The 21,180-nt window shown below is 36.3% G+C and overlaps 1 protein-coding gene across 6 annotated transcripts in view; it reads right to left on the bottom strand.

Moving 5' to 3' along the window:
* ASCC3 (activating signal cointegrator 1 complex subunit 3) overlaps positions 1–21,180 on the bottom strand; it is a 329,002-nt gene that overhangs the window by 126,337 nt on the left and 181,485 nt on the right. For all 6 annotated transcript variants that reach the window (XR_014065459.1, XR_014065457.1, XM_081530206.1 and 3 more), the window contains exons 15-17: positions 12,271–12,462; positions 11,735–11,959; positions 5,177–5,296 (exon numbers count right to left, since the gene is read on the bottom strand). Coding sequence is in view for 4 of the 6 variants with exons in the window: in XM_081530206.1 (XP_081386332.1) it covers positions 5,177–5,296; positions 11,735–11,959; positions 12,271–12,462 (537 nt within the window). In the remaining 2 variants the exon portion in view is untranslated. The remainder of the gene's footprint in view (positions 1–5,176; positions 5,297–11,734; positions 11,960–12,270; positions 12,463–21,180) is intronic.

Genomic DNA, 21,180 nt, shown 5'->3' with positions numbered 1-21,180 from the left:
AATGCTTTCCTCTGCTGAAGTAAGGGTATACAAAAAATAAATGAAAAGTTACCCTTTCAAAAGCATGGTTTTAGTGTTCTAGCAATGTTCATAACTGTTGATGGGAAAACCTCTTTGCAGTATTTTTCTAAGCAGAAAGGACATTAATACTAGATATTAACAAATGTTCTTGCTACTAAGATATGTGTGTGTAAATATATGTATATATATACACATACATGCACACACACCAAGTCCTGAAGATTGCAGTCTGGCCACAAGCAATAAAGTGAAGTATGACCTTCTAAAGGGAGTGAGAGGAAGTATAAAATACTTCAGAAATCAATTTATGAGTTAATACTCCTACTATTTGTTCAACAGATTTTTATAGCAGCTTATTCATGCACCAAATATAGCTACTACAAATGAATTAATCAGAAAAATATGAGGCAAAGGAAAATCCACTGTAGGGAAGTAAGATGGAAATCAAGAGTCATATTAGCAAATACAGAAAGTCTTTTTTTTTTTTTAAGTCTTTATTGAATTTGTTACATTGCTTGTGGGTTTTTTTCTGTTTGTTTTTAATGTTTTGGTTTTTCAGCCGCGAGGCATGTGGAATCTTTGCTCCCAGACCTGGGATCAAACCCGCACCTCCTGTGCTGGAAGGCAAAGTCTCAACCATTGGACCACTGCGGAAGTCCCCAAAAAGTCTTAAATATTTTCTCTAAGTGACATATTATATGCTTCAGATTTACCTTATAAAACCATGTTATTAATCACACATTACTAAACCAGTAAAAAGAATTAAAGTATTACATTATTTGTGTTAGTTCACATGAGTTTTATGGCTGTAAATTCTTATTGAGTAATAAAACCACACAGGTCAGAAAAAAGGTTAGATTATCTGAACTGTGAAGGTTGCAAAACCATGTACCTCAGAAGGGGGAAAAAAGCCGCTTTTTTATACTAGAAAATCATATAAAAATGACTTCTGCTATTAACCTGGTACTTTAAGAAAAATCAATTGGTATGTTTATCTTGAGATTTGAGATGTTTTAGCCCATGAAAAAAAACAAGTTGTATTTTGTCTTCCTTTAATCCCTCAGAATACTCTCATAGTACCATTGACCTGTCTCACAAAGCCCATATCTGTAATGAGCTAGTGCATTATTCTTTAAAATTTATAAAGTTGCAGGTAACAACACATCTACATTTTATAGCTGAGAGCAATCTGGCTGTAAAAGATAACTGAGTATTAGATATCTTAATAGTTAGGTATTAAGTAAAAGAGTAAACCTAAGTATTTAATATAAAAATAAAATGATTTCAGATGAACAGCTTCATAACTAGTTGTTGCTGCTATATTTCTTTATTTCCCCCTCCTAAATCTTAAGTTTCAAAAGTTTCCCATGTTCACATTTCAGTTCAGTCGTTCAGTCGTGTCCGACTCTTTGCGACCCCATGAACTGCAGCACGCCAGGCCTCCCTGTCCATCACCAAGACCCAGAGTCCACCCAAACCCATGTCCATCAAGTTGGTGATGCCATCCAGCCATCTCATCCTCTGTCGTCCCCTTCTCTTCCTGCCCGCAATCTTTCCCAGCATCAGGGTCTTTTCCAATGAGTCAACTCTTCGCATCAGGTGGCCAAAGTATTGGAGTTTCAGCTTCAACATCAGTCCTTCCAATGAACACCCAGGGCTGATGCCTTGCAGTCCAAGTGACTCTCAAGAGTCTTCTCCAACACCACAGTTCAAAAGCATCAATTCTTTGGCGCTCAGCTTCCTTTGTGCTCCAACTCTCACATCCATACATGACTACTGCAAAAACCATTGCCTTGACTAGACAGACCTTTGTTGACAAAGTAATGTCTCTGCTTTTTAATATGCTGTCTAGGTTGGTCATAACTTTACTTCCAAGGAGTAAGCGTCTTTCAATTTCATGGCTGCAATCACCATCTGCAATGGTTTTGGAGTGCAGAAAAATAAAGTCAGCCACTGTTTCCCTATCTATCTGCCATGAAGTGATGGGACCGGATGCCACGATCTTAGTTTTCGGAATGTTGAGCTTTAAGCCAACTTTTTCACTCTCCTCTTTCACTTTCATCAAGAGGCTCTTTAGTTCTTCTTCACTTTCTGCCATAAGGGTGGTGTCATCTGCATATCTGAGATTATTGATATTTCTCCCAGCAGTCTTGATTTCACCTTGTGCTTCATCCAGCCCTACATTTCTCATGAGCGGCCAAGAGGAGCTACCCCGGGCTGGAGGCCGGCGGTGGCGGCCGAGAGGTGCTACCCCAAGGCCAAGGCCGGGGGCGGTGGCCCAGAGGAGCTAGCCTGCACCCAAGGCCGGGGGAGGCGGCCGAGAGGAGTTACCCCAGGTCCAAGGAGCAGCAGCTGTGTGGCACAGGAGGGCCGAGAGGAGTTACTCCACATTCAAGAACTAACACCCAAAACAGATGTCCTTTTCATTATAGGGGACTGGAATGCAAAAGTAGGAAGTCAGGAAATACCTGGCGTAACAGGCAGCCAAAGATGGAGAAGCTCTATACAGTCAGCAAAAACAAGACCAGGAGCAGACTGTGGCTCAGATCATGAACTCCTTATTGCCAAATTCAGACTTAATTGAAGAAAGTAGGGAAAAACCACTAGAGCATTCAGGTATGACCTAAATCAAAACCCTTATGATTATACAGTGGAAGTGACAAATAGATTTAAGGGACTAGATCTGATAGACAGAGTGCCTGATGAACTATGGATGGAGGTTCGTGACATTGTACAGGAGACAGGGATCAAGATCATCCCCATGGAAAAGAAATGTAAAAAAGCAAAATGGCTGTCTGAGGAGGCATTACAAATAGCTGGGAAAAGAAGAGAAGTGAAAAGCAAAGGAGAAAAGGAAAGATATTCCCATCTGAATGCAGAGTTCCAAAGAATAGCAAGGGGAGATAAGAAAGCCTTCCTCAGCGATCAATGCAAAAAAAGAGGAAAACAACAGAATGGGAAAAACTAGAGATCTCTTCAAGAAAATTAGAGATACCAAGGGAACATTTCATGCAAAGATGGGCTCGATAAAGGACAGAAATGGTATGGACCTAACAGAAGCAGAAGATATTAAGAAGAGGTGGCAAGAATACACAGAAGAACTGTACAAAAAAGATCTTCACAACCCAGATAATCACGATGGTGTGATCACTCACCTAGAGCCAGACATCCTGGAATGTGAAGTCAAGTGGGCCTTAGAAAGCATCACTACAAACAAAGCTAGTGGAGGTGATGGAATTCCAGTTGAGCTATTTCAAATCCTGAAAGATGATCTGTGAAAGTGCTGCACTCGATATGCCAGCAAATTTGGAAAACTCAGTTGTGGCCACAGGACTGGAAAAGGTCAGTTTTCATTCCAATCCCAAAGAAAGGCAATGCTAAAGAATGCTCAAACTACTGCACAATTGCACTCATCTCACACGCTAGTAAAGTAATGCTCAAAATTCTCCAAGCCAGGCTTCAGCAATACATGAACTGTGAACTTCCAGATGTTCAAGCTGGTTTTAAAAAAGGCAGAGGAACCAGAGATCAAATTGCCAACATCCAGTGGATCATCGAAAAAGCAAGAGAGTTCCAGAAAAACATCGATTTCTGCTTTATTGACTATGCCAAAGCCTTTGACTGTGTGGATCACAATAAACTGTGGAAAATTCTGAAACAGATGGGAATACCAGACCATCTGACCTGTCTCTTGAGAAACCTGTATGCAGGTCAGGAAGCAACAGTTAGAACTGGACATGGAACAACAGACTGGTTCCAAATAGGAAAAGGAGAATGTCAAGACTGTATATTGTCACCCTGCTTATTTAACTTATATGCAGAGTACATCATGAGAAACGCTGGGCTGGAAGAAACACAAGCTGGAATCAAGATTGCCGGGAGAAATATCAATAACCTCAGATATGCAGATGACAACACCCTTATGGCAGAAAGTGAAGAAGAACTAAAGAGCCTCTTGATGAAAGTGAAAGAGGAGAGTGAAAAAGTTGGCTAAAAGCTCAACGTTCAGAAAACTAAGATCATGGCATCTGGTCCCATCACTTCATGGGAAATAGATGGGGAAACAGTGGAAACAGTGTCAGACTTTATTTTTTGGGGCTCCAGAATCACTGCAGATGGTGATTGCAGCCATGAAATTAAAAGACGCTTACTCCTTGGAAGGAAGGTTATGGCCAACCTAGATAGCATATTGAAAAGCAGAGATATTCCTTTGCCAACAAAAGTCCGTCTAGTCAAGGCTATGGTTTTTCCAATGGTCATGAATGGATGTGAGAGTTGGACGGTGAAGAAAGCTGAGCACTGAAGAATTGATGCTTTTGAACTGTGGTGTTGGAGAAGACTCTTGAGAGTCACTTGGACTGCAAGGAGATCCAACCAGTCCATTCTAAAGGAGATCAGTCTTGGGTGTTCATTGGAAGGACTGATGTTGAAGCTGAAACTCCAATACTTTGGCCACCTCATGCGAAGAGTTGACTCATTGGGAAAGACCCTAATGCTGGGAAGGATTGGGGGCAGAAGAAGGGGACAACAGAGGATGAGATGGTTGGATGGCATCACCTACTTGATGGACATGGGTTTGGGTAAACTCCGGGAGTTGGTGATGGACAGGGAGGGCTGGCATGCTGCGATTCATGGGGTCAGAAAGAGTCGCACACGACTGAGTGACTGAACTGAACTGAACTCTGCATATAAGTTAAGTAAGCAGGGTGACAATATACAGCCTTGACATACTCCTCTCCCGATTTGGAACCAGTCTGTTGTTCCATCCTGACTTGCATACAGATTTCTCAAGAGGCAGGTCAGGTGGTTTGGTATTCCCATCTCTTGAAGAATTTTCTGAAATTTATTGTGATCCACACAGTCAAAGGCTTTGGCATAGTTAATAGAGCAGAAGTAGATGTTTTTCTGGAACTCTCTTGCTTTTTCGATGATGCTATGGATGTTAGCAATTTGATCTCTGGTTCCTCTGCCTTTTCTAAATGCAGCTTGAACATTAGTATTTTCTAAAAAAAGATTAAAGCTCTGTTTTTCTTACAGGTACCTAACTCTTTTTAGATGAGGCAGAAGTAGCAAATATTTATCCTCATACCATGAAAGGATTATTGAACTAAAAAGGAGGTCTGATTTTCTGTTTTTAATAAATGAGTTTTTTTACCTGATAAGCCTTGTGGCTGATGCCATATACTAATGGATTTGCTCTCATCCGTACATAAAGATAAGTGTAGCTTATCCACTTCACTGCTTCTTCCACATTAGTAACCGTTCCAAGAGCAATCTGCAAATCAAAAATACAACAAAAATTAAACTAATGCACTAAAGTTGAATATAAACATTGCATCAAAGACCATTTTGTCAAAAGCTAAGTTTTTAAAATGCATCACTATGATGTATTTTAAAGAAGGTAAGCATAATTATTGGCCATGACATTTCTCCAATTAATTAAAAATCAGCCCTGCCTCATTTAATTGAGAACAGTACATTACATATGCTACCTGCCAAAACTGACCTTACTTACTAGTATTGCATTGGATTATTTTTTCTGTTTGAGTTTAATTTTATATAACATTAAAAACAGTTTGGTATTTATTAATTCTTCTTATTGTTTAAATCTTGGCCTCATTTAATGTGACAACATTATTGATAGTTTTAAATGTAACTGTACCACAAGTAAAACATAATATTGATGATTTTATCCTTCATTATTGTGATTTTGTACACTGTCATCACCAAAATCACAAAGGGTATAACATTAATTTTTTTCCTCTAAAGATTCCCATTTGCAGCATAGCTAGCATAAATATATAATATAAATACAATGGTAAATGCAATAATTTTGGCACAAATATTTTATTGGGATTTATACATATTAATAACATATATACCTCAAAATTCATACAAGAACAGGGAGTTGTTTTAATCTTTTTATTGGTAAACTTAACTTATGGAAAAATTAGTTATTTATACATTTGAATTATAATAAACACTGGGTATTTCTTTAGATTATATTCTGAAATTTTTAACATAGCATTTTAATGTAACTTTATAATATGGTAATTTAATGAAACCAAAGTTAATAATTTTAAAACAATGATAACACATAAAATCTGTGTAATAAAAGGAATTGCTAGAAAATGATCTTAACACAGAACTGCAGTGAAAAATCTTAAAATACATTTTTTAGCCACTGGATGTATAGGTAGTCATTTGCTTCTACTTAGAGTGTTCATTTTAATTAACAAATTTATCCAAGTTATGCCACTTCAGATTTGAATAATTTTTCCTGAATTTATAGCTGAAAAAATTTTTACATCTTAATACTTTAATCAAAGGATAACTGATGGTCTCCACCCTAAATAACTAAATTTTAGGAGACAAGAAGGAAAAATAAATCCTGTTATTTTAGTATAAAATATTAAAGAAAATATAAACATCAATGTTTGCTTTATTCTCATATTATAATTTAAATTCTGCATAACTAATTTTGTAAAGTAAGTATGTGTATGCTTAGCTATCTTTATTTAGTTGGAGATGACATATAGCAATTTACAAATATCATTATAGTATTATATCATACTATTCATCCTTAAATAAATGAGCAAAACTAAATACATGACAAGGCAGATGCTACCTTTTTAAAAAATTACACTATCTTGATATATGTCAGAGAAAGACAAATATTGTATGATCTCCTTTATATACAGAATCTAAAAACACCAAACTCATAAAACAAAGAGCAGAATGGTGGTAGCCAGGAGTTGAGGGGTAAGGAAAATGAGGAGACGTTGGTTAAAGGGTACAAATTTTCCGGTGCGTGAGTAAGCTGTGGGAATCTAATGTATGGCATCATGACTGCAGGTGGTCCTATGTGCTCCATACCTGCAAGTGGACATGAGAATAGAGCTCTAGTGCTCTCATCGTAACAACAGACAAAATGGCCATATCATACGAGGTGAAGGATGTGTGTACCAACTTTATTGTGGTAAACATTTCACAACTACATATGTGTGTCAAATTATTGCACTGTATAACCTTAAACTTACAATGTCATGTCAATTATAACTCCATAAAGCTGGAAAGAATAAATAAATTTACATTACATATTTACAAATGACTAAAACTGACCACAGTAGAAGTAAACATATACATTTACTAAAATGTGAACTGTAAGACTTTCTATGAAACAAAGAGTAACAAGAATTAAAATTTATCTAAGAACTGAGTTCTACAATACTTCCTAAATAGTTACAAACATCACAGTTAAACATTTTCTAGTCTGCTTAGGCAAAGGACACTAGTTAGATAATATGGCGAGACATCCGAGAGCATTCTCCATTTTTAATTCTATTATTTGAGTTGGATTGTATCAATTCCCTTATGATTTATAGATATTCTAAAATAATATCACACAACTCCTGAGTAGAAAATTTTATAAAAAATAAAATAAGCTTCCTATTACTTTCAAAATCAGACAGTAAATTAACAATAATCAGTAATTAGCTGTTGCTAGGCACCGATAAGAATAAAGGAAAAGACCAAGTAGGTAGCAAAACCTGGATCAAGTAATACAAGTCTTCCAAATGTTCACCAAAAAGGAAAAGACTACTCAGAAAAATGAATGTAAATTTATGATGGTACATCATACTGTGAGAGTAATCCTTGAATGCCACCTAGTGACAACAATAAAAATTTACTTGCAAATATCTATGGTCTTCTAGTAGCTACTTAGTATAGGAGGCTTATATAGAACAAGTATTTTTCATAGTATCTCTCTGAAATTTATTCATTCATCCCAATAATCATACAAGAAGCCAGTAAGTCAAGCACAATGGATATGGCAATAAATATAGCATGGTGCCCTGTCTTAAGTTCTGTAGTCCCTTAGGTGAGATGAAGTGAAGTCCCTCAGTCGTGTCTGACTCTTAGCGACCCCATATAGCCTACCAGGCTCCTCCGTCCATGGGATTTTCCAGGCAAGAGTACTGGAGTGGGTTGCCGTTTCCTTCTCCAGAGAATCTTCCCAACCCAGGGATCGAACCCAGGTCTCCCACATTGTAAGCAAGACGCTTCACTGTCTGAGCCACCAGGGGATCTGGATTAGGTGAGATACATGTAACTAATAAAGATGACATCTATAAAACCATTATCCACAGTACCTAGGACAAAATACGTATTCAAAAATGCTTTTAAAGAAAAACACCTAACACGTACAACTTATAAAATTGCCATTAGGATATAGTGTAACAGAGCTTTAAGTGCTAAGTAAAAGAGGAAAAAAAAAATCTATCCCAACTTTGGTAATTTAGAAGGCTCAAAGTGTCATTTTGTATCTGATTTATCTACTTAAACTTTAGTCATTACAGTTATCTTGTTTATTTGTATGTGCTTTTTAAAAAGCTAGTTGAAATCAAATAAAACTCAACAAGCAAATGTAATAATCATATTTATATAAATACATATGCATACACAAATCCCTCTAGTACATGTATGCAAACACCATTTATACCACTATTCATTTATTTATTTCACTAAAATTTGTGTGGATAGCAAGTATAATTGGGGCTGAGCATAAAGGGACTAGGAAGTAATATAAGTGGTATAATCTTGTACTGAGTAACAACTTGGCACAGGTGGTTGTTAACTTTTCTAGAGCAGAAGGGCTGTACTGGAAAGCAACCAGAGTCAGAACTGGGAAGATGTCAGGCTACTGAGGCCATAAATCCAAAGACAAAATGCTTGTATTATACCCTACGGAGATGGACAGAGGATGATAGACAGAGGAGCCTGGGGGGTCTACTGTCCATGGGGTCACAAAGAGTCAGACACGACTGAGCATGCATATGCACACGCACTGCTGTGGAGATGGGAGGAACTCTGTATAAAGAACGTACGTATAGTTATAGAAAGATTAATCCATTTTAAAGTATGGACCACAGGGCACTGGCACAGGATAGGTACCCAGTCATGTCTGCTGAATAAATTTTCATAAGCCTCAAACTTGCTTCAGTGTTTCTCTCAGAGCAGAATGAAATGGTATATATAGGCCTGGGACTTCTGACCTTTTGGCATTAATTAGCATTAGGGATGGAGAAGGCAATGGCACCCCACTCCAGTACTCTTGCCTGGAAAATCCCATGGATGGAGGAGCCTGGTAGGCTGCAGTCCATGGGGTCGCTAAGAGTCAGACACGACTGAGCGACTTCACTTTCACTTTTCACTTTCACGCATTGGAGAAGGAAATGGCAACCCACTGCAGTGTTCTTGCCTGGATAATCCCAGGGACGGGGGAGCCTGGTGGGCTGCCGTCTATGGGGTCGCACAGAGTCGGACATGACTGAAGCGACTTAGCAGCAGCAGCAGCATTAGGGAGTCAACCCGATTAGGGATCAATTAACAAACATGCCTCATAAAATGTCTGCATTAAAATGATTGCTTGATAGAATACTTTCTCCACTTCTTCTAAACTAGTGTTATCAAGGCCAACATTGCTAATATAACATGACCTTGATGTTGATCATTGTTGCTATACAGTCTGGAAAAGATTTTGGAAATCTAAAGACTGAAAAATTCATTACCTTGAGAGCACAGCACACATTCATTGGATAAACTAATTTCACACTTGGCTTCTACAGATTACCAAATTTAATTTCACATTCAAACTATAATTTAAGGGAATTTATTTCCTCAAGAAGAAAATTTACTTTAATTGGGAACTAGTCTAGCAGACAAAATATGATGAAGAAAATTTAGCAATGGCTATACCTCACTATATTAGCTAAAAATTTCAAGGTATATGTTTTGTTATTTGAATGTCATTTATAGTATTAAATGGAATTATGGTTCTAGATAGTTGACATTTCTGAAAATGACAAACACTAATAAGTATTTTATGAATATGAGGTGAATCTGTGGGCTACAATTCATTTTTAATTTCTCAGTAATTGACCAAATAGTTTCACTGATAGTATTTTATAGTCCCTAAGAAAAAGAATTCCTGAGGACAAGAGTTACTCATCTGTGTATTTTGCATAAAAGCATCACTATTTGATGTCTACCACTCACAGAAAGCTATCAAGGAAAATAATTCCAAGTTTACAAAGATGTAGGCTTTCTTAATCTGCTTTTCTAGAAATATTTTATAAAAGAGTCTTGCTTTTTATTGTAATTAAGAGAAATGATTACTGCCATTTTGGAAAATATTTAGTCCTGGTCTCAGAAGAAGGCAAATGGTAGGTTAATTAATATAGAGAAATGTATTCATTTTTAACTTACCACATTTTATATGATTGAAATCTAGGCTCTAATAAAAAGACTATTTTTGTAGTTAAAAAGACTTGAGTTTGAACAGTACTAGTTCCAAAAATTAGTACCTGAATGAGCTTTGGGCCAGTTATCTCCCTCTCTGAGAACAATATCTCCTGAGCATCAGTACTGAGAGAATATACAAAAAGTACCCAGCAGGTTGGCACATCCTCAGTCCATTGCTATTATTACTATCTTTGTATAATAGACTATGCTATCATAGATCCTAGTGACCCAAGACCTAATTATTAAAACCATGCTATTATTGTAGGTAATGAGGATAAAAACTGAGTTATAGTATTTCTTTTGGAGACAATCCTTACATCATAATTAATTTTATAAACTTTTTTATTTTCTTATACTTTTGCTGCTAGAAATCAGCATCTTTCCTGATTTTTTCTAACTTCCAGCTAGATCTTCTAAACCTTACCTAACTTTCTGAACCCAGATCAAGTTTCATCACCTTCATGAACAAAGCCTTTCCTGATAGGCTGGGGCCAAAGGTGTTTTCTCCTTCTACTGAATCCTTCTTTAGAACTTTATTACCTACCAACACTATTGCATTGTGTTTTTGTATCTTTTTCTCCCATTCTGGACTATATACTCCTCAACAGAGGAATTGCATACTGTGTGTGTTTTCATCCTCTAAAAAGACTTGTAAATAAGATCAATAGATCTAAGTGAGATTTCTATAATACTTCAGTTCAAATATTTCACTTATTCATGTATTTAATAGTCATATTCCACCTACTTTCAAAAACTGAGTCAACTTGAATGGTAAGAAGGGATGTAGAGACAGAGAAGTGCTGAGTGACAGAGCAACAATAAAAAATGCCATAAGAACAGTAAAAACTCGTTTGACTATTTGACACACAGATTCTTAAATTTAGAATGTTCATCCTCTTTACCAGTTAAGATGTCACCTAGGGTTCCAGGGTCTGCTATTTAAATCTTAACACAAAAACACATCACACATGAAATAAATTGTAATACTGTAGCTCAATTTAAGCAATCATATTTTCTATAACAAAATTAATCAAATGAGCTAAAACAGAAGAGCTTTATTAACCTTATAAAAACTTTATAAAATACTTCACAATAAACTTTATAAACTTTGTTATTACTATTTCCTTAGTTTGTATCGGTGTGGTTAGATTTCTGTCCTTTCACAAAACCTCATGACTTAAAAGCAGTCTTTTAGCAATGAGTTGTTATCAGTTCTCATTTGCATTTTATATTGCTCTGATCTAATCAAGGATATCGCCATTCTACCTCTTGTGTCTCATGACTGTGTATGAAATAAAATGTATTATTAAATATTACAAAATAGCAATCAACTCAACCTTTATTTTTCTTAGTCTTTCTTGAAGCTGATGATTCCATTCCAACCAACCTTTTGCTTATTAGTTCTTACCTCTGCATTTAGATTATCTGCAAGGCTTTCCAGAAACTGGCTCTCAATTGGGTTTTGTTGAGTGAGCAAAGAGAGGTAATGGCTGAGTTTATCGTGGGTTGTTATGATGATTCCTTCTCCAAATTTGTCAAATTGTGGTCTTCCGGCTCGACCAAATATCTGCATGACATCTAAAATTCCAAGGTCAACAAAGGAGCCTCTTTTTGCAGCATATATTTGTGTTCCCTAGATGAGGAAAAGTTAATAAAAATTTACATAAACACACACAAATATAATCCTGATGAGTTGAATACTGAAATTAGGCAAATATGGCAAGATCTCAAAAATGTACTTTAACTAATCCTTTCATTATCTGTGATAGAGTTAAATTTTCACAATATAAACTAGATTCTTTTGGAGAAAATAATTCTGACCTTATATGAATAACATTCAAAGTCACTGAAACAGCCAAATCATAATAATTTTCTAAATAGATCAATCCACAGGTTTGTTTTAAGATATCCCAAATCCATGCAAAAAGGAAGGTAAGCTCTCACCTTAATAATAACAGCATGAGCAGGAAGATTGACACCCCAGGCTAACGTAGCTGTACAGACTAGGACTTTGATATGCCCATTGGAAAACAAGCTTTCAACCAAATTTCTGTCCTGCCGAAGCATGCCTGCGTGATGAATACTAAAACCATCTGGAAATAATTCTCGTACTTGTCTATTTCTTGACTTTTGCACCTAGAGTAGACAGCAACAAAACATAAAAGTGTTATTTAGCATTTAAAAGCAATTGTTATTTAGCATGTCTCCTGAATAAGTTTATCAAAGCGAGCATAGAATTATTGTTAAGCATCTTAACGTCTTATTAAGTTTTAGTATATAATGTGTTATACAAGATCACTTAAAATTATATTTCAGCTATCTTAAAAAATAGGTAACCTTCAACATGGCACAAAACCCAAAAGGAAAGAAGTAAAAATCAAGTGTTTCTTTCACTCAGGTGTCCTCTGCCCATAATCAATCAGTATTACCTGTTTTGTATTCTTCCAAAAGAAGTCTATTAAAAGTAAGCGTAAATCTCAGTGGGTTCCAACTCATTCAGAGTAAAGGTCAGAGTCCTTATCATTCAAGACCTACAGAAATCATTCTCATCCCCGAACCTCACTTACTCACGCCAGACACAAGTGTTGGCTTTTTCTCTAAGGTCCTTTTTTTTTTTAAAAAAACAAATCCACACCTTCCTTGAAGTCTTCACACTGTCTGTTCCAGACTCACTGCCTTGAAAATCTCTCCCCCTTACTGAGATGCCCCTCGTTCTGCTGGTCATATGCTCCTTCTCATGATAATGAGCCAATAAGCCCAGCTGTGCTCCCCCTGACACCTGTGTTCCTGCTGATCTCTGACAGGAGGGCACTAGCCACCTGTCTCATCTCCTCAACTTTACATCTGCCCTGAATATACTAACCCGCTTCTGAGGGCTGGTCTTTGGCCTGGTCTGAGCTCAGATGTGGGGTCTGGTCCACTTATCTGCAATTTGTATAAGTGCTATAGCAAATCTTTTAAAATTCACTGATAGCTCATTGTACAATGGAGAAATTTTTTCTGCAAAATTAAAGACTAACATTAAGTGCTCAAAGTTTCTGTTTGGGCACCACATCCTGTGCTTGTTTGCTGTTGCTCTGAAAATTTCAAGATCAACATCTTGATAGCTTCTTTTGAAAGAGTGTTTTCCGTAGTTTTTATGTAAGGTGCACTACACTGGCAGGGAACGGGGTTCTAGCACTGACTTCATCACACTGACTATCTCTTAAAATTGGAAACTTCTAAGTTAATAATAATTAAGAAAATGATCTGTGAAAACCGCACTCCATGAAATCGGCTTCAAATAAATGGAAGGGAATACATTAACAAACCGCACCATCTAGTGGCCAGCCAAGTAAATAACAGCTTGGAAAAACATACACAAAAAGATTTATGTTTTTTAAATTTCATGGGGAGGGTATTACTTCATTTTTGTGCAGTGTGGTCAGCCTCTTACAAATAATTTTATATGCACACTTTATGATTAGCTACACTGGCCTTAAGTTAAGGATCATATTGCCTTAACTTTCATCCTTTTAGATGTGTTAATGTCAATCTCACAAATACGGGCTCCACGTTACGCAGTATTTCGGTCTCCGCATTATGGAGTATTTGCTAGTATCTAACAAAGTTCCTTCGCGAGGTCAAGGTAGAAAAAGGAAAAACATTTTACCTACTTCATTTCTTTCCTAACATTCATGAGTGACCATTCAGAGCTAACAGAGGAAACTAAAAAATACTGCTTAGAGACATTCAGAACAAATGATACTGCTAGATGGCTCTTTTGGGCGAATCTGTTTTCTGTGGACTCCCGAACTGGAATATCTTGATTGGCTTGTTATAACTGCAGATTTTTAGTCAACATCCAGTTGAGTTAAGCCTTGGCTTGTGACACCATGACACAGTAAGAAGCTGAACCCCGGAAATATGTAACTGTGGTGCAGAATATTCCCAGAAGGTAGTAGGTGGATCATGGGGTGCTGACACAGCACCTCCTACCCTGACCAGGTGATTTCAACCAGCTCGCTCTCTGCAAGCAACCAAGAGGTCCCAGGGGTCACTTCTCCTTTGTCTCTATTCTCGCTGGTATTCTGTGCTGTTGCTTTTTTTTTTATTACATTACTTCAGTAGAGACCAGAAGTGACAATTATCTTAAAGTAAGACTGGGTTGGTCTTTCTCAACTATATTTGAATCTGAATTTGCTGTTTTTGATCTAGCCTAGTTCACAGTAGAAATAAATGAGACATCTTGGGAAAGAGATCCAGGGATAAGTATGCTTTAAAACCTTATTAAAAAAATTATCATATAGTCAAATTATCTTACTTTTGGTGTACAGTTCTATGAACTTTAGTATATGTTCAAACTGTGTAACCACCATGATAATGATACAAACAGTTCCTTTACACACCCCCTCAAATTCTCTTGTTATTTCTTTATAGTTAAACCCTCCCCTCCTACAGCCCCCGGTAGATCAGACTCCCTGATCTGCTCTAGGAAAATATGTGACTAACATTTATATTAAAACTGATAGAAAATTGTAATAAGAGCAGTGGAAGAAAATGTAAAGGCTGTCTAACATCTAGGCTTTCATCCTTTTTAAAGACAAATTAATTCTAATGTTAGTTACGGACTTTAGAGCACAGAAATAGAAGTCTAAAAATTAATCTTACAGAGGCAGTGTAATAGCACTGATATTAAAACCTGATAAAGCAGCAGAAAACAGAATACAATAGAGAAATATCTCTTAAGAATATTAAACTAAACAGTAAAGAGCTTTGGAAAATAGAACTCACCAATGCATTAAAACAACATATCACAACTAAGTAAATTAAACCCCAGAAGGCAAGGGCACTATACCTATAAATATATTTATATAAACATGCTTATGAATGAGTCAAAGGAGAAAAAACATAGGTGATCTAAAGGCACTGAAAGCTCACAAAAGACCACATTCAATCTTAATGAGCAGAGGTGATAATACTGATTTTAAACCACACTGAATCATAAAACATTAGGAGTATATCTATTAAAGTTAGAAATGAGGCAAAATTGTTTACAATCAGCTAACCAATGTCTTAAACAATGGAATTAGACATGAGAAAATAATAAAAAGTAGAAATACTAGAACAGAAGAGGTCAAACCAATTATTAGTTGCAGATGAAATAAACATTTAGAAAATTGATAATTAGTTAAAAACTACTAACTAATGATTGAATTCAGAAAGGTGACAGTCCCCCAAATCGATATTTTAAACAAGTGTTTCTACATATAAACAATAACTTGTTAGAAAATAAAAAGGAAGAAAATATCACACCTATAAAAGCCATCAAAAACAGAAAAAAGCAAGAAATAGGTAGAACCCTACATGAAGAAATCATCATAATATTGCCAAAGGATATTCAACAAATGAAGTCATATGCTTTGTTTTTGAGTTGGAAAAACCTGATTTGATAAAAATATCAATTCTCATTAATGTAATCTGTAAATCAATACATTAACTTCACTAAAAGGTAAACATCATTTTTTGGAAGTGATACTGAAGTACATCCTAAAAAGTACACCTGTATATTTATCCAGGAAGAAAATTCTAAAATTGAAGAATAATGAGGATGCTTATCTCAAACACATATTAACAATATTATAAAAACAGGATAAGTAAAATAGTTTGATACCAGAGAAGAGTCAATAAGCTCAAGGAAATAGAAGCGAAAACTCAGAAACTGACTCAGGCAAATGTGAGAATTTTGTATGTTACATTAAATTTTATAATCAATGGAATAAACAAGGAGTCCCCCCTGCTAATGCAGGAGATGTAAGAGACATGGGTTCGATCCCTGGGTCTGGAAGGTGCCCTGGAGAAGGAAATGGCAACCCACTCCAGTATTCTTGCCTGGAAAATTCCATGGACAGAGGAACCTGGTAGGCTATAGTCCATGGGGTTGCAAGGAGTCATACACAACTGAAGCAACTTAACATGGACATTCAGAAACTCATTTGTTGAAGGAGGTCATCAAAAAGATGTGACCACCAGTTTGACCCACGAGCTGGGCCCAGTTAATGAGAGGTGCCTCATCCTTTCCCCAGTCCTTGGAATGTGCAATCTGCTTGCCTTCACTATGCTAGAGGATGGCCAAGAACATAGCCTTTAGTTAAAAATGCAGTGTTGACTGTGTATGTGACTAAATCCCATTAAGGCTTCTATATAAACTTTTAAGATTGTAGCAGGCAGGTTTGGAGATCTACTTGTATATAAGTTCCCTTAATTTTTAAACCTGAGACCCACCAATCTAGAATGGTCTGCCTCTTTCTTCAGTCTCTCCTTGCCCTCTGTATATGGAGGGTTTCAGATTATACCCAGAAAGGTCGAGGAGAATGCAAACCAATACCATCACTATATGCAGTAAGTTCCAGATGGATCAAAGATTTAATAACAAATATTAAAAAATAAATTTAAAAAGGGCTGGAGGAAATCATGATTAAGCAGGTGTGGTCTTTATAAGCAAGACAAAGCCCAAATAGTACAAAAACTAATAAAAATCTCATCATGGTAAAAATATTCATAAATAAATCAAAACCATAGGTTAACTAGGAAAAATGTTTGTAACACATATAATAGTGCATGCAATTTACAGAAGAATTTCAAATGGCAAGTGTGAAAAATGCTCAGTTTCATTCATAAAGAAATACCAGTAAAAATAATAATGAAGTATCTTTTTTGCCTATTAATCTGTCATAAATTCAAAAACTCTAACACTGCTCAGTGTTGGCAGTTAGATAGGAGGAATTTACTGTTCCAGGAAATGTAAGTTGGAACAGTCTCCTTAGTGGGCAATTTAAGACCACTCATTCACCAAACTTTTAAATGGATGTACCGTGTTGATGGATAAATTCCACTGCCAGGAATTTTTCCAATGGATATTGTTGCAACTGCCAAGACTATGAGCAAGAATGTTTACTGCAGCACTGTTTACAATAAAACATAATTAGAAACAACACAAGTATCCATCAAGACAGGGTAAATGAATGAAAATAATGTCCACATTGGGGCATACTATGCAGTTGTGGACATGGAACAACAGACTGGTTCCAAATAGGAAAAGGAGTACGTCAAGGCTGTATATTGTCACCCTGCTTATTTAACTTATACGCAGAGTACATCATGAGAAACGCTGGGCTGGAAGAAACACAAGCTGGAATCAAGATTGCTGGGAGAAATATCAATAACCTCAGATATGCGGATGACACCACCCTTATGGCAAAAAGTGAAGAAGAACTAAAGAGCCTCTTGATGAAAGTGAAAGAGGAGAGAGTTGGCTTAAAGCTCAATGTTCAGAAAACTAAGATCATGGCATCTGGTCCCATCACTTCATGGGAAGTAGATGGGGAAACAGTGGAAATAGTGTCAGACTTTATTTTTTTGGGCTCCAGAATCACTGCTGATGGTGACTGCAGCCATGAAATTAAAAGACGCTTACTCCTTGGAAGGAAGGTTATGGCCAACCTAGATAGCATATTTAAAAGCAGAGACATTACTTTGCCAACAAAAGTCCGTCTAGTCAAGGCTATGGTTTTTCCAGCGGTCATGTATGGATGTGAGAGTTGGATGGTGAAGAAAGCTGAGCGCTGAAGAATTGATGCTTTTGAACTGTGGTGTTGGAGAAGACTCTTGAGAGTCCCTTGGACTGCAGGGAGATCCAATCAATCCATCCTAAAAGAGATCAATCCTGGGCATTCATTGGAAGGTCTGATGTTGAAGCTGAAACTCCAATACTTTGGGCACCTCATGCGAAGGGTTGACTCATTGGAAAAGACCCTAATGCTGGGTGGGATTGGGGGCGAGAGGAGAAGGGGACGACAGAGGATGAGATGGTTGGATGGCATCACTGACTCGATAGACATGGGTTTGGGTAGACTCCAGGAGTTGGTGATGGACAGAGAGGCCTGGCGTGCTGCAATTCATGGGGTCGCAAAGAGTCGGACACAACTGAGCGACTGAACTGAACTGAACTGAACTGATGCAGTTGTTGAAAGAATGAATCAGATCTTTCTGTGTTGATTTAGAAAGATCTCCACGATGTATCACTAAGAAAAATAAGCAAGAAACATAAAAGTGTACCTAACACGATCCAGTTTTTTCATACTGAAACTCACATGCAAACACACACAATGGTAGTTGTACAAAATCTTCCCTTGAAAGGAATATAAATATAAGAAGCTTTTTTACAAGAGTTTCATCTGAAGAAATGAATGAAGGTAGATGGTTAAGTCCATTAGTTATGGAGCTGAATTTGTTTATTATTTATACAAGCTGTCTGCTGCTTCCTCAAGTATCAGAACAGTTGTTTTCCACCGGGCTTCTCAGAGTGAGCTCTACCCGAAGGCTAGGCTTTTAGGCTTCCGTAGCCTCTGCAGGGCTGGAGGGGTATTATCCACCTTGTTCACATTCTCTGAACAGAGAATTGGATTCTCCAAGGAAGCCATCAGGGATCCAACACTATACTCTCTGGATATAGTGCCTCTATACATGGAAATTCAACACAAAGAACATAAAACTGTAAAAAGGTAAAGGGAGTCAAGAGTATAGTATAAAAATTATCTAAATTGGTTTTCCTGGACTTGATATTTCCAGTTCTCACAAGTCAACTTCCCATACAGGGCTTTATTTTTCAGTAAAACTAGACCAGAATGGATAACTGCTATGACTCCCTTAGCACACAGAGGATGCTAAATTTTTTCCCCTAGTGACAGCACACCGCAGCTTTCTTCTATGACTTAATTTATCTTTTCCCTAACTGTGACACAGAAAATCAGTGTGACTACTTTTTAAAATGAATAAGGTTAAAATGTAAACACTTTCCAAAGTTGACTTCCAAACTAACACAAATACATGGTTAATGGAAGACTGACAGCAAAAACTGAAGATGATTAAAAGAAAACAAATTAACTCCATAAGATGACAAAAACATTCATATGTAACATAAGACCTTTAGCTCAGTTACAAACCCTGAATGAAAGAGTAATGGGAAATGGCATAAATAATTTAATGACCTTTGTAAGCCTTCTGAAGTAATTTATCTTGATAAGACATGCTTTAATGTGGATAATTTCAAATCCATTAAGAAGAAATAATTTAACTGTCATCATAAAAACTAAAATTTAACCAGAAGGAGGCAAATAGTTTCTCGCAAACTATACCATTCTTTTCCACAATTACCAGTGAGTATGCCTGATCGATATTGGAAAAAAATGTTATAGAGTCCTCATGTTTGGAAAGTGCTATTTTCATCATTCCCTGTTTATAAAGTTAATCAATGAACCACTCTTCTATGGTCCTCTACATTCTGACCAAAAATCTATATACCTATCCCTTCATTCACCTCACAGTCCAGTGGTCAAGAAACACTCTCATTCTCCAAATATATGAATTGGTTCCCTTTGCCCATGTTCTCGTTCTTTTTCTCTTGGAATGTCCTTTACTTTTCCTTCTTTTCTTGTTTTTGTAAAATGTCCTTTACTACTTTTTTTTGTTGTTGACTACTGAAATATAAGACCACCAGCTTAAATTAATCTCTTTTGTCTTCCCAATGGACTGTTCATTCTTCTCATGTTATTTGCCACATTTTTCTTTCCTTATATATATATTTCTAAATCCTCTGTAGGATTGCATGTCTTGCCTCATTTGGTCATTTATTTAGAGAGGCACATTTGACCAGCTGAACTAAAATTGACATATTTAGAACTGATGTCTAATATACTCTAAAATCAGTTTTCTTAGTAGGTATATAATATTTAATTGAATTACTGTCCATACTTTAAAACTCCCCTAGTGTTGGATATTTAGCTGTCTGTAATTTTTTCATTATAAATAATATGTTGGGATAAAACTCTTGGTGTACATTAACTTTTCCAAGGAAAGATTCTCAGGTTTAGTATTTCAAGATTAAAGGCTCTGAAAAAAAGTTTGGCTCTTAAAATATATTACAAAAAACTTCTTAAAAAGAACTGAACTGATTACTGCAACAGGAAATATAGGAGTATGCCAAATCCTCAAATCACCTTCAGAATTTGACGTTATCATTTTTAGTGTTTGATGATTTATTGGGTTTAAGAATATACAGTCTATTAATTTATACAACTTCAGCAATTTTTTCCCATAGTTTATCTATTTTATTTCTTTTTGTTCGTTTACTTATTGGAAACCATGTTTTAGCTATTAAATATAACAAGTACAACATCTAAAGATATAGATATTAACTAGTCTGTTGTATTTGTGACTACTATTTCCCCAACCTATTTATGACTTTTTACAACCCAATATAATATTTTTTGTTGTCCAAAATCTTCAAATTTAAATGTTGTCACATCTACTATTCTTTAAAGCTGTCATCTTCTTTCCCTTCAAAGCTCATACATAACCATTTACAGAATGTCTACTATGTGACTGGCAAGATCTATGTTACCTCATTTTCATTCTGGTTATGACAAATTGTAGCTCAAGGAAGGTAAAAGACGATATGTTAGAGTGTGTGAGTCAAAATTAAAACCCAGGTTTGCCTGGATTCAGTCTTTATGCTAAAGCGACTATTTCCCTTTGAAAATGAAAAAGTCATGCCTCCAAAAATCCAATTAACACTCAGATCTATTGTTTAATTAATTTTCTTTGATTTCACTTAAAAGTTAATATACTTTTAACATTCTTTTTGATGAGGTTACAGACAGACAGCAGAATTAATATATTAGCCTTCAGAAGGAAAGGGGGCTGATATGCCTGAGGAAAGAATAAACTCTGAGATAACATTTTACATTTATTTAAAGTAAAAAATTAAGAGAAAGGAGGTTATTAGGCACCTGCTACTCTCTTTAGCTAACAGAT

Source organism: Giraffa tippelskirchi, chromosome 9 (assembly GCF_054371585.1).
Source record: "Giraffa tippelskirchi isolate mGirTip1 chromosome 9, T2T-mGirTip1v1.2.pri, whole genome shotgun sequence".
Lineage (NCBI taxonomy): Eukaryota > Metazoa > Chordata > Mammalia > Artiodactyla > Giraffidae > Giraffa > Giraffa tippelskirchi.
Note: the sequence above shows the minus strand (reverse complement) of the source record. Positions and strands in the feature narration are given on the sequence as shown.